Genomic DNA, 16,698 nt, shown 5'->3' on the forward strand with positions numbered 1-16,698 from the left:
CTTCGCTGCATGGTCTCCCTCCTCCCCGAGATCAGGGCTAGGGAGACCATCATCGGCCAAGCTAGGCTTGCGTCCTTTCGGCATCCCCACTAAGCCCTAACAAATCTAGTAATAGGGTGGGCATCTATACTCATGTGGCTTTTTGTCTTTCACTTTTTCTTAACTTCTAGAGTTTGTGGATGGTGAATTAGGGTTTTTGAAAGTTTTAGGATTTACAGCCAAAATTAGGGTTTCCCTGCTTTGCATCAAATGAACCCTTACAACAAGGCATAGTCACAAGAAACGTTTTGACGTTCTGCCGTTTCGCCTCTATGGACAAGACGGAAAGGTTTCGAAGGTTGGCTTATAAAATCAAATTGGAAAAAACTGAGAATTTAAAGAAAATTCAACAATTGGGTGCAAATCATAGTGGTTGCATACTTTAGGTAAGGTGCGGTACAGTATGATAACCATACGAGTATGTAAAGTATGCATTGGAATAAGTATTTTAAGTACATTCACTTTTTAAAAATAATGTATATATTATAAACCATTCATAATTTAGCAACTCTGGTACACAATTGCACAAAAATCAATTGAAATTCAAAACAGCTATGATGCTCTATAAATGTCAAATGAGCTGTGAGCATACAACATGAAGCCCTGCTGAATCTAAAACCTAGTACAAATGCCAATAGCCATATGGCCGGCACAAAATAATATGATATCATACATTTTTAATTATAAATCATGAGCGTACTAGGTTAGCCACTACAAGCTATTTATGTGATAGTCAATGGTGGTCACTGTTGAAATAAATCATGAGTGTACTAGGTTAGCGTACAAGCTGAATATGTGATAGTCAATGGTCACTGTTGAAATAAATACCGATATCCTAACTACTAACTAGTAAGAGCGACCAGTCACCACAAGACCCTTGGCTAATAAATCAAGTCTCATGAGTCACCACTTACTCATCATCATCCAAAGTCTGAAGACGAGGATGATGAGTGGTCTCCATCTGTGAGAGGAGATTCCCATCAAAATCATATAGCAGCTCCCACTCCACCACATCACCTCGTACATCAGCAGTCATTATCTCCTCAACAATGGTAGAGAGTCCAGGTCTCTCCTCTCGAAGAATGCTCTGTATCGCCTCTACCGGTCGCTCTGGTGACTCTTCCTCTCGAATGTGCACCACAAGCATTCAACCTGGTGCCTTTAGAGGTGGAAGGAGGACTCTCCTGAGTTAAAGAAGTGAGGGAAGTGGCCGTGAGAGCTCGAGACTGAGCTCAAGTGACTCGTCTATCAATGCCCTCTAGCTCTCTGTGAAGCTTTTTGTATATCTCCTCCATGGAGCTCATCACGTACTATGTTACTCTCCTCGGCATGCTGCTATTTGCGACGCTCGAGCTCCTCAACATCAACCTACATAGCATGTATTCACTAGTAGTTATTAGTGCTGGTCAGTTTAAACTTTTTTTAAGTACAAGGACAAAACATGGTACCAGTATGGTACGTATTGGAAGTATGTAACAGATGAATACGAGTCCGGAATGCAACTAAGGTTGAAAGTAGGAAATTAGTATTCATAAGTTAAGAAAAAGTGAGAAATTGTAGGAAATTTCAACAATTGGGTTTAAAATTAGGTGCAATTAAGTTATAACATAAGCCGCTATACCTAATCTGGTGTGGGCATGAGCCCACTCGGTCCACCAAGGAATGGCCTCACCTTCCAAATACCAACTAGCCAAGATCACTCTGTCAATATCATTCTTTCTAACTTCAGCAAAATAAGCTTCAAATCGATGCAACCAAGAATAAAGGGTTGCGAGGTCATGTTCACCATTATACTTACTAAAGTTCATCCTCTCAAGAGGATGACTAGAGGAAGCCGCCGCAAGAGCAACGGTGGCGTTGCTCTTGCGTCTAAGGCCACAAGAAATCTTTCGTGCTTCACGCGTCGCCTAGCATCGTCTTGTGCAGCAACATGAGATCCTGCCGCATGGTCTTCTATCAATTGAATCTCCTTTGCTCACATCTACAACTCGAGAGTCAAACTCGGTTGCGGTCATGACCCTTCAAAAGGGTCATCTGATAGAGAATCTGCTATCGGAATCTAGGAAACGGAAGGAGAGGGAGGAAAAGACAGAGAAAAAGGAATTGGAAAACGGGTGCACTCTTCCTGGGCCAAGATTTGCACCTTCTTCTCTTCCAATTTGGTGCTCTGGTCTGCCATCGCTCGCGTCATCTGCTAGAACATATCATGCACTCATGTATGCCGCCCTTGAAGGACTGCCTGGTGCTCTTTGTTCCGAACTTCGTCGTTTTCTCTCTTCGTCGAAGCTCGCCATAGTGGAAATATACACTTCCTTTCCGGAACGCAATCTGACCATCCACTGTGTGTGGGAGACTTACCACGGGCTGAAAACCAACCGTCCTTCTACGGATAAGAGTCACACCGAAAGGGGTGGTCCACCGGAATCTAGAAACCAACCACACAAGCGAAAAAATCTTTCTTTTTTTTTCAAGTTTTTTGACTGAATCTTCACACTTGAAGAAGGCTCTAATACCAATGTAACATGCGTAAGCTCGGTGGTAGAATCGGTAACTTCAATGCTCAGAATTCAGCAATCGTTTGTGACGAAGATAATGCACAGCATAGAAGAAGATGTGCAGAAATAGAGAGAGAGAGAGAGAGAGAGAGAGAGAGAGAGAGAGAGAGAGAAAAGAAAGAAAGAAAGAAAGTCGTATATTAACATCTTCAAAAGGCCAAAATGACTATGAGACCAAAAGGTTACATCATATCCATGAGGTACATCATCTTGCGTACAAAATAGTAATCAAGAAAGATAACAAAAATATGGAACTATAAAATCTGATCTAGGTAGATGAGCAAAGAGCTCTCGTATCACCCTAATACATCCCTCATGGGCCGTTGTGACATGATGCTCAAGGTGGTAAAACTAAGCCGGCGTGAGAAGGTCCTGCGATGATGGGAGATGATGGCCCGGATCCTCTTGTGGTGGCGTGGCCGTGGACGAGGGCAATGGGGTCTGGGCGTCGAGCTCTGCATAACTCAGTGGCTATGTCATGTGTCACACCTGTCGGCCGAGCTCCTGCACTAGCTTGTGGTCTGGGTATGGTAGGTGGATCGGCCCTCAAAGCGCTGGTCTGGAAGAAGTCAGTGAGAGCTCTCTATGCTGGTCCTCCAGCAAATAAAACTGATCTGGATCTCACTAAGGACTCCCTGTGTCTGTAGAGCTCTAGAAGAAAAAGTCTCATACATCTCTAATCCGAGAAGTCCATGATCCTAGAAAGTATTCCCAACCCATCTCGAAAGAGGCAGTGGAACCTCCCCCGAATCTCATAGTATAGAGGGCATCAGTATATGTAATGATCCTCTGTCTCGGACTCTATGAGACAAAACTGGCATATCCTGTCCTTTGGTGTGGCCGCCCTAGGCCCATATCTGGCAGTCTCCACTCTCAGTTGGTGGGACGAGGTGCGGATCTGGCCGATCGCACATCTCACCCCAAAAGATAGGTGTGTGCTCATGTAGCGTGGGCGGATGATGAAGCCATCCTCTGTCAAGCATAGGAGGTGATCTCTGTAGAAGGCCATCTTTGTCTCCAGTGGAGGACTAGGTGAACTCCATGTCCTCTGAGTTTCCAGTCTGACAATGTCCTTCCTAATAACCACGTTCCGCTCTGTGAGACTGAGAGTAAAAGACGGGGCCTCTATGCTTGGTTGGAACGGGGGGAGTGCCTCCGTATGCATGCCAAACCAAGTGCCTACCTATGCATACCAGCACTATGTATCTCCCTACAGTGTCGACTGTCACGAGGACTCCAAGGCTAGCCGGGGTTATCTATCTAGTGGAAGCTCCCATAGCATGTACCAGTATTTCACTGTCTGGAATAGAGCCTCAGTCACTATCAATGCAGCCCCCATCCCTGCCCACATAATCTCATGTGGCACTAATGGCTTACTCCTAATCATGCACGGGATCATCGCCACTAGGGACCTCTCCATCGACTTCCACCCATCGTATACCTCCTTTGTATCTGTCTCAACCGGCTCTCTCCTCTGTCTCCTCCTGTGGTATAAGCTGGGCACCATACAGTAGTGCAGGTGTACCTAGAGTATCAAATAGCTGAAGCTTCGTCCTCGGCTCTTGAAACTGTATCTATGAGCATTGCCTCTCTAGCGAGCCAAGTGCTGCATATTCCCTCATCAATCTAGCTTCGATTGCCTTCAGCATCGAGAACTCGGGTCCAACAAAAGTGATCCCAAGGTATACATATGAGGTAACATGCTCCACGAGCTCTCCACTACGTAAACTGTACTGCAGATCTACTTATCCGATGTGGGGAGGTGTTAAAGATCATGACCTTGGTCTTTCCAAGGGTCCCAGTCCTCACAAAAGACCCGTAATGCATCCAAAAGCCTTTGCAATCCCTCTGGTGAATCAGAAATAAGAACAACATCATCTGCATACAAGAGGATCGGTATCAAGACTTTTGCTAAATGTACTCCTGGTCCTCCCTGTTTCTCTATGTAATCCGAGATCACGTCAATGTATAGACCAAATAGAGTAGGAGACAAGGGGCAGCCTTGCTTCACCCCGATAATACTATGTATGGTCTTTGAGTCACCTCTGGGAGTCCGTACTCTGCCTGTGCAGTGTGATTTGACTCATAGAGTGTAATGATCCCCCAAAGTATCTCTGCTGGCACTCCCAAATCCTGCAGTCTCCTCATCAGTCTGGCCTGTGGAACGGTATCAAAAGCCTTGTGGAAATCCACAAAGCAGCAATGTATCCAATGCCTGTGAGCTCTCCCCTAGTGTAAAGATATGATCTAGCGTGGAGTATCCTCTCCAAAAGCATGTCTGCCCTGGTGCTCTGAGTCTCTGCTCCTCGGACAATCTACTAAGCTCATGCTCCAAAATCAAATGTCAATAGCATCTCTCACCATGCTCAGGTGAAAGAAGGAAGAGTGTGGGGGACGGGGTTCGGGTGGATGGGGGAGAGGTGGCTGCTCGGGAGCATGGTAGAGAGAGGTGGCATAGGTGTGCCAGGTGCCGGGTGGAGTAATCAAAGTCGGCACATGATGATCCTGGATGATCCTCCAGGCCTCCTTACAGTCCCTCCCAAGAAATAGTTGGTATAGCTCCTGCTCAAGCCTGGCTAGGTAGAGTGTAATGATCCCCCAAAGTATCTCTGCTGGCACTCCAAAATCCTACAGTCTCCTTATCAGTCTGGCCTGTGGGACGGTATCAAAAGCCTTGCAGAAATCCACAAAGCATATCGTATCCAATGCCCGTGAGCTCTCCCCTCCTCAACGATCCCCCGTAGTGTAAAGATATGATCTAGCATGGAGTGTCCTCTCCAGAACTTGCCTGCCCTAGTGCTCTGAGTCTCTGCTCCTCGGACCATCTCCATACATCTTGGCCAAGGTGCAACCAATCATGATAGTCCTGTAGTTGTTGGGGTCCATGGGAGCACTTGCTTTCAAGATAGGTACAATCGTATTCGATGACCACCTGGCGGGAAAGCCCTCACATAGAGCCCTGTTAAACATGGGAACCAGTAAAGGGGCTAGCGTGTCCCTAGCATGAGAGAAATGCTCGGTGAGGAGTCCATCATGATCATGTAGTCTACATCCTGTCAATAGGATCTCTCACCATGCTCAAGTGAAAGAAGGAAGAGTGTGGGGGACAGGGTTCGGGTGGATGGGGGAGAGGTGGCTGCTCGGGGGCATGGTAGAGACAGGTGGCATAGGTGTGCCAGGCATAGTTGTTTCTCGTACGCGTACGAACCTGTTCGGTACGAGTCGTACGGTACGATACCGTACGAATTCGTACGATATCGTACGGTGCGAGTTAGGTCCCCCCCCCCCCCCCCCCAATTTTTTTTTCCTTGTAAAAAAAATTCCAAATGCTAAAAAAAATTAGAAACCCTGCTTTACGAAGATCCCAAATGCTCGCAATACTTCGCAACTTTCGTGTCCACTCAGTATTCCATATGGGGTTGTGGAGAGACCTAAAAAATCTGGCGAGGTAGACTAGTAGTGTACACTTGATTGGTAGGATGAGAGAATCTTGCTACATCACTTGGGGATCCCTGGTATAGGTAGGCTAGACAATTAGACTCTCAAGTTATGCATGAGGGAGAACATTTGGACATGGCCATTTTGATCTAGAGAGGAGTCCCTAAACTTATCACCCTAGATGCACTCCTCGTATTTGTGCAAGGACGGTCCCTTAGTCATAAACGCTACACTGGGAGACCTTTGGTATTGCATTACCCATCCAGGTTCTTTTTTGGAGACAATCGGGAGATCCAACCGGGAGAGACACATATCCATGTACTGGTTTCTCAAGCACTGTAGACTCCTCCCCTCCCAACCTTCCCTCACATTCAAGCTTGAAGCTCCATAGCTTGTAAGTGTAAAAAATAAAAACCGTATTTTATCGTACCGTATCCCAAAATTTCATATCGTACCGAATATTCCCGTACGGTATCGTACCGTACGGTATCGTATTTTCGTACCGTGACAACTATGGTGCCAGTGCCGGGTGGAGTAATCCGAGTCCGCAAGCGATGATCCTAGAAGATCCTCCGGGCTTCCTTACAGTCCCTCCCAAGAAACAGTTGGTATAGCTCCTGCTCAAGCCTGGCTAGGTAGGCTCTCTTCTTCCTCCGTGTGAGACATCGGAAGATCACTCGTGCTTGCTAGTGAGTGGTGGATCCTAGTGCCACCTCGTGATGTAGACGGGCTCGGGTATCACGACAATCCTCGTCGTACTAGCTATTTTGTGGGTCAGTCCCTTCTGGTGATGTAGGGGTGGCTCTAGAGTGCAGGAAGGCAACTGCATCAGACGTATGGAGAGTGGCTGAGAGCTGTGTGGTAAGCTCATCAAGTGGGATGTGGGGGTCGAGGTCGGAGAGGATGCGGTAGACGTGACCAAAATAGAACGAAGAAGTCTCTCTGGTGAAGTGGTATCTCGGGTGGCGGTGATGTGGCAAAGCAGGTGGTTGGGTGGTGTATCGGCATATGAGGGAGAAAGCCAAGTATGCATGGTCGGCTACAACACCGATGGGGCGAGGCAAGATGGTAAACTCCGGAATGAGTGGGATCAGAGAGCGGGATCCCACTAGATAGTCCATTGTACTGGCTCCATGTCGGAAGGGGTAGGAGGTGAAACAGTTGGATCCACCCCATCGAGGGCTAAGAGATACTCTCCATAGTCTGTGCAGGCTGCTGTATTCTGTGATGTCCGCTCCAGATCCATACCCACCGTGTCAATCTCCTGGTACATGGGATCATCTATCTCAAACAAGGGTACCTGTGCACATGCGGTGCAAGCATTGAAGTCTCCAGCCACGGGGATGTCCCCTAGACTGGAAAACTTCATAATGTCATCATAAAGGGCCAAGTACGGGGATTCTCCATGGGGTGGTATATTTAGAAGTGGAGGGTGCAAAGTAGCACACTGCAAGGTAGATGTCTCAAGCCCTTTCTGTCTAGATCCTCACCCACAAAAACCGTGCAGCCTCATCCCACCTGACCACTTGTATCACATGTTGAAGCTCCACCCTGTATATAGTAGAGTCACCCCCCGACCCCCGGGTATTCCCTGCTATGCGTGGCTGTGGGCGGTGAACAAACCCCTATCTGTATCCTCTCACCTCTGGAAGCCGACTCCTGTGGCACTGATGTGTCTCTGTGTATAAGACCAAGTCTCTCCCTCTAAATGTCTCCTCGAACAGACCTGCATCTGTCCTCAAGGTGCCATTGCACTTCCAAACCATGATCTCTAGCTTGGTCTCATAGGTATCACACCATCATTGGGCACGTCGCTTAGTGATGATCACCCTCCCATCACTGTACACTGCCCATTTCCCTGCCTTCCGTGCATCCAAGATGCGTGGCATGCACTCCCTCCTGTGTGCCACCTGTGCTAGTGTGAGATCGTCTTCGAGGTAAGTCTTTTCTCCTTTTAGTGCCCGCCTTTTGGTAAGGAATGCTTGCCTCGCCTCCAACCCCGCAAATTTGAGGATGAGTGCACATTCTTGGTGGTGTCTTTGCCCACCCTCCATGCCTCAATGAAGGATTTAGAGAGAGAGAGAGAGAGAGAGAGAGAGAGAGAGAGAGAGAGAGAGAGATTTTATTAACGTCTTCCAAAAGACCGAACTCGGCCTATGAGACAAATCGGAGTACCTGTATGGGGTATCCTCTGTCATCCCAACAAAATGAAAAAGCACTGAACAAAAAAAAGCTGAATCTGGGTGTGCAGGGGATGGAGCTCTACTACTAGGAGAATGCAAAGCTATATGCATGGAGTATACAATCATGATATGCAACCTAGCTAGCTCCATCCTGTACCATACTGGGGGTATAAAGACTAGTTCTTGACCTGCACTCTTCACCTTGGCTGGAGCACTCCCCTTGGCCTTGGAACACACGTGCCCTTTGTGAATTATGAGATAGAAGGACTGAATTCTAACTTGGGTATTTATAGCCCTTTCATATGCTAGTCGGCTGACTCTTCAGGGATCGGCTTATTTGATGAAAACCCCATGACCTGGTAATGAAGCAATTAAATGCTTTTTATGCCATCTTTTCAAATTGCTGCCTTGGCCGCCTTGTGCATGCAGCGGGCAGCACTTGGGCCTAGCCGACTGGATATTGGGCAGCCCTTTGGCCCGGCGGCCTGGCTCGGCTGGCCCATAGGGCTTGTCGGTCGCCTGGCCAGGCCCCTTGGGCTGGCCAACAGCCTGCCCAGCCCTTCTATGGACTAGCGGGTAAGGCCTGGGGCCTTCCTGGGCCCTCTTGAATAGCCTAAGCATACCCGATGCCCACATCAAGCGCATAGTACTCTCTTCTAGGGCAGCCCTATGAGCTTGACCCCATCTACATGCAATCCTACATGTTTCTACAAATGCCTAGTGTCCAGTCGCAAACCCAACACACAAATCATCTGACATCATTCCAGAGGAGAAGGAGGCTTACAGTACCGACTGGCACTACTCCATGTGCAGGACAATGCACACCTAACCTCGGACGCATATAGTGGAACCCTGGCTGCATCATCCCGGACTGGGCTCACATGGGACCAGTTTTCCACTCCAGGTCTTGCACCTTGTTGTTCAGATATGTCCACGTGGCATCCAAGTGCGGGATGCACATGACATGTTTCAACAATTTTCTCTAATTCTTACAAAGAAATGATCAGGCCTACGAAAGTTTCAATCAAGAACCACTCACTGCTCAAGTTTGCACCAAGATTTGTTGATTCTACACAATAATCTTTGCAAGCTTTGAAATTCTACACCAAGGTTCTTGAAATTTGTTCTGCACAGTAAGGACTCAGCCGTCATAGTAGAACTCCTCAAGCCTGCAAAGAACCTGCATCATGGCTTCTTGTCCACACGGCATCCACAAACAATTCCAGCCATTGTTCACATCGAAAGACTCTCTCACATTGAGTCTGCATACAGAAGCTTTCTCCTATGATCAGGGCTGCCACAACCATCCATAGCCTCTCACACTATGAACAGCATCACACCCTGACACATCCAGTGGTTCTGCATCACACAACAGACTCCCAAACTGTTTCTCAAAAGAGAACTCGTATCACAGCACAGCATACCATACAGTCGACACACCTGTACCAACCCTCTCTACCTTCCAAGGGTACTATCCATCTCTGTCATGGATTCCCTGTCCCCTGCCCAATCAGTAGCAAGGCTGTACCAAACATGTGTCCATTCTTGTACCTTATGCCTGCATGTGACCTGTCTCCTGGAGAAACCCAAAAACATGTTTCCTCGAGAAACCTACGACCTGTTTCCACATGAAACATCTGGAAACATAGAGCTTGGTACAAAACTCTAACTGAATTACAAATTGCACAATAAACTGCTCAAATCTGTAATAGAACTGTAATCTATACTGAAACCTGCATAGGATCTTCAATTTGCACCAATTCTTGATAAGAACTATACCAATATCTGCATAACAACCTTCAATATCCTCCAAAACTGCCAAGATTTCCTAAAACTAGGCAAATATAGAAGGAAACTAAGGTTTATGAAAAGAGTTTATGAAAGGGAACACTAATCAAGAGGATTTAGCAAGAAAGTTTCCATAAAATCACTCTGAAAATGATTGAAAACCTTAATTCAAATTCAAGAAAATCAAGATTCTTCCAAATCTGTGCAAGAATTAGGGTTTTTGAAATCTATGATTAGCATATATCCAAAGATGATTACCATTAATCCCATTACCAATCCACTCAAAACAAAATCAAAAAATAAAATAAAAACTGTATAAAAACACTTATCCAAAAATGGATTAAGTACTAAGCACTCTCTAATCAAAACATCAAGATCTACGCCAAGAGCTCTGATACCAATGCAATGAATAGAAAGCAACGCATAGATCATCCATCTCCTCAGCGTTTCCTTCCTATAAATAGAAGCCTCCCCCTTTGTAAAAGCTTAATGGTGTTCGCCATGAACAACTTCACCATGTGATCAACTTTGATCTTCTTACGCACGGGAATGAAATGAGCCTGCTTACTAAACCTGCATATGATAGTCCAAATGCCATCATTCCCCGTTTGTGTCCTCGAAAGATCAAATATAAAATCCATGGCAATGCTCTCCCATGGTCTATCTGGAATAGGTAAAGGCTGAAGTAAACCTAGTGTCTTCTGACGATCAAACTTCACCTTCTGACATACGATGCATTGCCTAACAAAAGCATCAACATCCCTTCTCAAGGGCGGCCAATAAAAGAAAGCCTCACCTGCCTTTACCGTGGCCTCAATGCCCCTATGACCTGCATACGGTGGAGCATGACTTTCAATCATTACCTTGAGCCGTAACTACCTGGTAACACACAATCTACCATGCATCAACAAAAGCCATCCCTAAGAGTATAATGATCATGCCACTAGCCTTCAGACATCTGATCATAGACCTTGCCAAAATCCTCATCATGTGCATACTGCTCGTTCATCTCATCAAGCTCATGATGATAAGCAAGCAAGTGAAACTGCTAAGACCTGTGGCTTGCATGACAAAGCATCTGCCACAACATTCTTTTTGCCTTCCACATGTACAATCTAAAAGTGGAACATAGCCAAAAAGTTAGCTTATATCATATGCTTCTCGAAAAGCTTAGTTTGCATGAGGAAATAACGCAAGGTCTAATCATCTGTCTGCAGAGTGTAATCAACCCCAAGCAAATAGTGTTTCCATGTAGAAAGAGCATGAATTACAGCCAACATCTCTTTCTCATAAACTTGTAAATGCTTCTTGGCAATCTGCAATATACGACTCTCATAAGCTATCACATGTCCTTCCTGCATCAGAACTGCACCAATGTTGTTCCCACATGCATCACACTGGACAACAAAATCCTTTCGGAGATCCGGTAGTACCAATACGGGATCCAAAGTAAGCTTTCCTTTAAGCTTCTTAAAGGCTGCAATTTCCCGATAAGCCCATCGAAACGAAGTTCCCTTCTTTGTCAAAGCATGAAGGGACGAAGCAATCTCAAAAAAATACTGTATGTACCACCTGTACTAGAAACACAATCTTAAAAAGCAACGTACATCATACACGGTCCTCAAATCTAGCCAATTGAGAATTGCTTCCACTTTGGAAAGATCCATAGACTCCATCTTTAGACACGATGTGCCCTAAGAAGTGTATTTCTTCTTGCCATTTATGACCAACCTATCCTTCCGGAGTTCTTCAAACCCTGTGGCCAAATGCTCCCTCTGCTCCTCCTCTGAGCGTGAATGCACAATCATGTCATCAAAGAATGTGCCCACAAACGCTTGACGAGGACGGAAAATCATGTCCATCATCCTATTAAAGGTGGCGGAAGCATTTGTCAAGCCTATGATATGCAGCGGAAGTCTTTGTATTGGAAGATCCTGTCACACAAATGCTCACACCGTCTTCTGTATCCCGAGTTTCGTGAGTTTAGCAATCCACTTTAATACTTCAAACTTTAAAGAGATATGAGACAGAGAGATGAGAACTGTACACCAGATCATAGTTGCCAGGCGTTTCAGAAACAGCAGGTATGAAACGGGTTTCATACGTTTTGAAACGTTTCATAAAAGGTAAGAAACGGGTAAAAAAAGGTTTCATACAAAACAGAAAAAACATGTATATTTTTTACTTGAAATATACAAAAGAAAAAAATATTGACAGAACTTTTAAGAGACCACATTGAATTCATTTCAATAAAAACAGAATACATGTAAGATATGATGATATCACAAATCACGTGGGTGATCACTGATGACTAAACAAAAATCAAAAAGCATCACCACGTGGGTGATGATTCATGACTCTAAATCCAAGATCAAAATAAATAACATGTCCAAAGTTCAAACTAAATAACATGTCCAAATAAAATGATACTGGCAGCTGCTAGCTACTATCTGCATCCTCATCTGCATCCTCATGCTCATCCTCATCTGCATCTTCTGCCTCTGCAGCCTCACTCTCAAGGTCACTGCCGGTAGCCGAGTCCTCAAAGGCCTCATCCTCTAGAGGTGCAGGTGCACCACTAGTACTAGCCTCTCGAGAAGATCGTGTAGTGCAAGCCGGAGCCATGATCTCCTCATAGAGCATAGAATAGATGTCTCTCTCCTCCTAAGGAATGTCGGGAATCTCCTTGCACTTCATGATATCAATCTTGTCTGGATTCACTTGGCGAGGCTCAATGGGATGACCCTTTTGTTCTAGCAATCGGAGATTGCAATGACAAAAGACAAGCCTCTCCAATTGTGCTGAGGACAGTCTATTTCTCTTTTTCGTGTGAAAAAGAGCCCATGTACTCCAGTTTCTCTCACAAGGCCCTGAACTGCAATCCTGGGAGAGAACTCTCAGTGCAATCCGTCTCTACATTGCACAAAAAAGAATGTTAAGTTAGAGTCAAAAAGACAGTAGCATTTGAATGTAGATTTTGAAAGAATAGGACTCACGAGACAAAGATACAAGATTCAAGAATCAAGAAACCTTACCAAGTTGGGTGTCCCAATACCGTATTTCTCCCACCAAGACACTGGCTCCAACTGTGTCTCCCTGAGCAATGCAGTAGCTCGCCCAAACATATGGCTACCGTTGCGGTAAATGAGAAGCTCATCCTCGAGCTTTCTCATCAGCTGTATATCACCTCCCACTCCCACCAACTTGGTAATGTACTCGATCCATCCTGACTCTAGCTCCTCATTGAGGTATTGCTCCTCATTCCTCCAAAGGGGATGCAAAATGTGAGCAACAGCATGGATTGGCCTATGAAACCAATCCCAACGCCGATTCCAGATCTCCTTAATATCTTGAACTCTGCATGTAACATGTGACACACATAAGAGATCAAGATTTATAAAATAACTCAAAGACTAAAGTTAAAGCCCAAGGGTGAGCACCTGTCACGCGACAAGGTAGTGAAATCATTGAGAGCTTCACCAATTCTGTCCATGAACTCATAAAGCAACCCAATGGTACTTCCCTCCATGTCTGTGAGCCGAAGGACACTATACATGGGCTGAAGTGCCTTCACAAGTCCCTCTGCATCCTGCCACCAAGTATCTCTCATGACCATACGAGAGAATGCTATAGACTTGGGCTCATCCTTGTCCTCCCATGCTGTCCATTCACGACACACAACTGTGCGTAATAAGCCATGTCGCACTCTCACTAGTCTCTCCACCACAATAAACATATATGCAAACCGAGTTTTGGAGGGCTTTAGAAGCTCAAGATCACTATTGGCCCTGTACATGCTCAAAACCTTTGGCCTCTTTGTGACAAAGTTCACCATGGTAGATGCAGCTGAAAATACATGGCTCACCCAATCAAGCTTTCCCACATCCTCAATCATCAAGTCAAGGCTGTGTGCTGCACAAGGTGTCCACACAATCTTGGGGAACTCCTCCTCTAACATCCTGCCCATGGATACACAATTGGACCCATTGTCCGTGATCACCTGCACAATGTTATCAGGCCCAATTTCATTGATTGCCTGGCGCATGTGGGACATAATGAACTCCCCTGTAACCACTATCCCTGGCACCGATGCATCTATGGCACGAATGAACATTGTGCCTTTACAGGAGGACACAAGAATGTTGTACACATTTCTCTTCCGCGCATCTGTCCATCCATCACAAAGCAGAGTACAACCATACTTTGCCCAAGTGGCCTTGAGAGGCTCCATCTCCATCTCCACAGCCAGTTGCTCCTTGCGAAGCTCAGTAGTGCGCAATGTCTCGTAGGAGGGGCCATCCCACTCACACCCAATGCGGGAGATAGCTCTCATTGCCTTCTTCCATCGAGGAGTCCTTACAATGTGGAAGGATAATCCACATTGAATAAACAACTTCATCAACTCCCTCGTTGCCTCTTTCATGGCAGCCTTTTGCATCCCTGCCTGTACATGTCCTTTCTTGAACACTGGAAGACTAGTTCTTTTGGCTCGAGGTGCCGAGCTAGAACCACCTGCAACACCACCTGCAACATCACCACTGGTATCTTCCTCTCTGATACTGCGAGTCCTCTTGGAGACACTTTGACGTGCTTCAAGCTCTCCCAGATTGGGGATATCCTCAAGGGGGATACCTAGCTGCATGGCCTTCCAAGCCTTGAGGCTATCATAGATTTCTTGTGGCACATGCTTACATGGCCCAATGCCGAAACCCTTTGTTTGTGAGAAATGTGCCTTCAACCTGGTGACACTGCCATGGTGCTTATCAGCACAAAAGTTGCATTTCCACTTTCCGGAGCCTGAGCCACCATATCTAGACTCGAAGGTGACATTGTTCCAAAGAGAATCACCTGTTCGAGGCATCCTACAAGATGAGGATAAATGCAGATTGTTGGCCCTGCAAGTGCGACACCGTCGAAGATATGCCATAAATATTGATGGAAGAGAAAAAAGTGTGCTGTTTTGTGAGTTGTGCAGAGAAAACCAACTTAAAGCAAAACAGGACTTTACCCCTTTGGAAGACCTCCACAAGGCCCAAGGACACCAAGGAGCTGGGGGTCGACAGATGCGATGGAAGGACAAGATGGATGCACGCAAATCGGCGAACTCGCATGCGGCGGCCACTGGGAAGCGTGATAATATGCGCCGTACGAATCCAGGAAAGAAACGTTTTTTAAGGTTTTTAAAAACTGCATGTTTTATGAAACGCGTTTCATACTGTACGAAACGTTTAGAAACGTTTCGTACGTTTCATAAGTGTATGAAACGCGTTTCTATGCAACACTGCACCAGATTGGGTCCCGAATTACCCACTAAAGGGCCCCCTATCCCGATAACGAGATAGTATTTGCTTTATTTCTTTAGAGAGAATGACTGTGGACTGTAGATAAGCCAAACCCAAGATCTCGGAGGATCGGAGATTGGCTGAACTGTACACGGCTGTAGAAACACCTCGATGACCGGATCTCGAGCCTATGCACTCTTCCCAAGGGCATGAGGGTGGGCTTCACACCTGAGGCAGAGAAAAGGAGATGGTGGACTGTTCTAAGCTATGTTAGAGTGCTGTAAATGCTTATGAATGATATGTTACCTTCACCAGATGACTGTAGCATGTATGGATGATGCACTGAATGCTGGATACTGATGTAGGACTGATGCTGGACTGAAACGCAGGGCTGCATGACTGAAACGCAGGACTGAACTAGGCTGAATACCGATGTAGGACTGATGTAGGACTGATGCTGGACTGAAACGCAGCACTGAACTGGGCTGAATACCTGCTGGCTATTATCCATGCTCAAAACGCAGAGGGTACTTGCTGAATTGGGGCTTGGCAGGGTGCTGTATGCAGGCGCCTATGAGCTGTACAGATGGGCTGAACCTGAACTGCTGCGTTAGGGTAAAGATGGCTGCTGGGACTGCTGCGTTGGACTGCTGACTCTGTGGGACTGCTGCGTTGAACTGCTGAATCTGTGGGACTGCTGCGTTGAAGTACAAAGGCTGCTGTACGGCTGCGTTGGACTACTAGGGCTGACTGAAGCAAACGCAGGTTCTCAAGGGGCTGGAGAAGCAAGCGCATAAGCTCCAAGGGCTGGATTAGTCTAGGGCTGAAGGCAAGGGTACTCCTAGGGCTGAGGAGGAAAGCTCTTAGCACACTGAAGACTAAATGAGAAACTAAGCCCTATGCAAGCCTATTTATACTAACGGGAGGTTGGTCAAGTTGGCTGGTCCAGATAAATCCTAGTAAATTCCCTAAGACTTCTGGGATGTTCTAAATGATGCACAGGCATATGAATGCATATTATGCAGGATGCAGATGCAAACCCTAAGGCTTCTACTGACTCTACATGCATGAATGATTCTCTCCAAGTGGGTTAAGGGACTTGACTGACTGACCGACCCGCTAAGGCTAAGGAATGACCTACGTAGCTCGTGCCTGACTTATCCTGGACTGAGGATGTACAATGGGGTCACGGTGCACCACAAATATCATCCTACTGGGTTCTAATACTGTACAACTGTTGGACTTCTGATGATGAGCCATCTTGTCACCATGCACTGAGTACAGAGTGCATGTGACATTCCCTCCTGATTAGCTTGGCGGCAGGTTCATGGCTTCCAAGTAGTCCGCCAATAACTGGGGGTACTCCTGGAAGAACTCCTCGATCTCGGAATTTCGTATAGAACTGACGTATCC

The 16,698-nt window shown here is 46.2% G+C and overlaps 2 protein-coding genes across 3 annotated transcripts in view; both read right to left on the reverse strand.

Moving 5' to 3' along the window:
* Positions 1 to 16,698, reverse strand: part of LOC147611497 (uncharacterized) — a 121,354-nt gene that overhangs the window by 62,853 nt on the left and 41,803 nt on the right. The window lies entirely within an intron of this gene.
* On the reverse strand, positions 12,224 to 15,177 carry LOC147611498 (uncharacterized). The gene is made up of 3 exons (XM_086784596.1): positions 13,444 to 15,177; positions 13,039 to 13,360; positions 12,224 to 12,916 (listed from the first exon to the last, which is right to left on the reverse strand). The coding sequence occupies exons 1-3, from the start codon at positions 14,928 to 14,930 to the stop codon at positions 12,668 to 12,670; spliced, it is 2,058 nt and encodes a 685-aa protein (XP_086640722.1). The 5' UTR covers positions 14,931 to 15,177; the 3' UTR covers positions 12,224 to 12,667.

Source organism: Cibotium barometz, chromosome 47, assembly GCF_041138505.1.
Source record: "Cibotium barometz isolate CiBa-2024 chromosome 47, ASM4113850v1, whole genome shotgun sequence".
Classification (NCBI taxonomy): domain Eukaryota; kingdom Viridiplantae; phylum Streptophyta; class Polypodiopsida; order Cyatheales; family Cibotiaceae; genus Cibotium; species Cibotium barometz.

Bases quoted from the DNA above. Each gene is read 5' to 3' on its own strand.
- LOC147611498 (XM_086784596.1), bottom strand. From the start codon at position 14,930: ATGGCATATCTTCGACGGTGTCGCACTTGCAGGGCCAACAATCTGCAT. The intron at 13,361-13,443 runs GTGCTCACCCTT...TGTTACATGCAG, and splicing joins ACTACCTTGTCGCGTGACAG to AGTTCAAGATATTAAGGAGA. The intron at 12,917-13,038 runs GTAAGGTTTCTT...TGTGCAATGTAG, and splicing joins GTATTGGGACACCCAACTTG to AGACGGATTGCACTGAGAGT.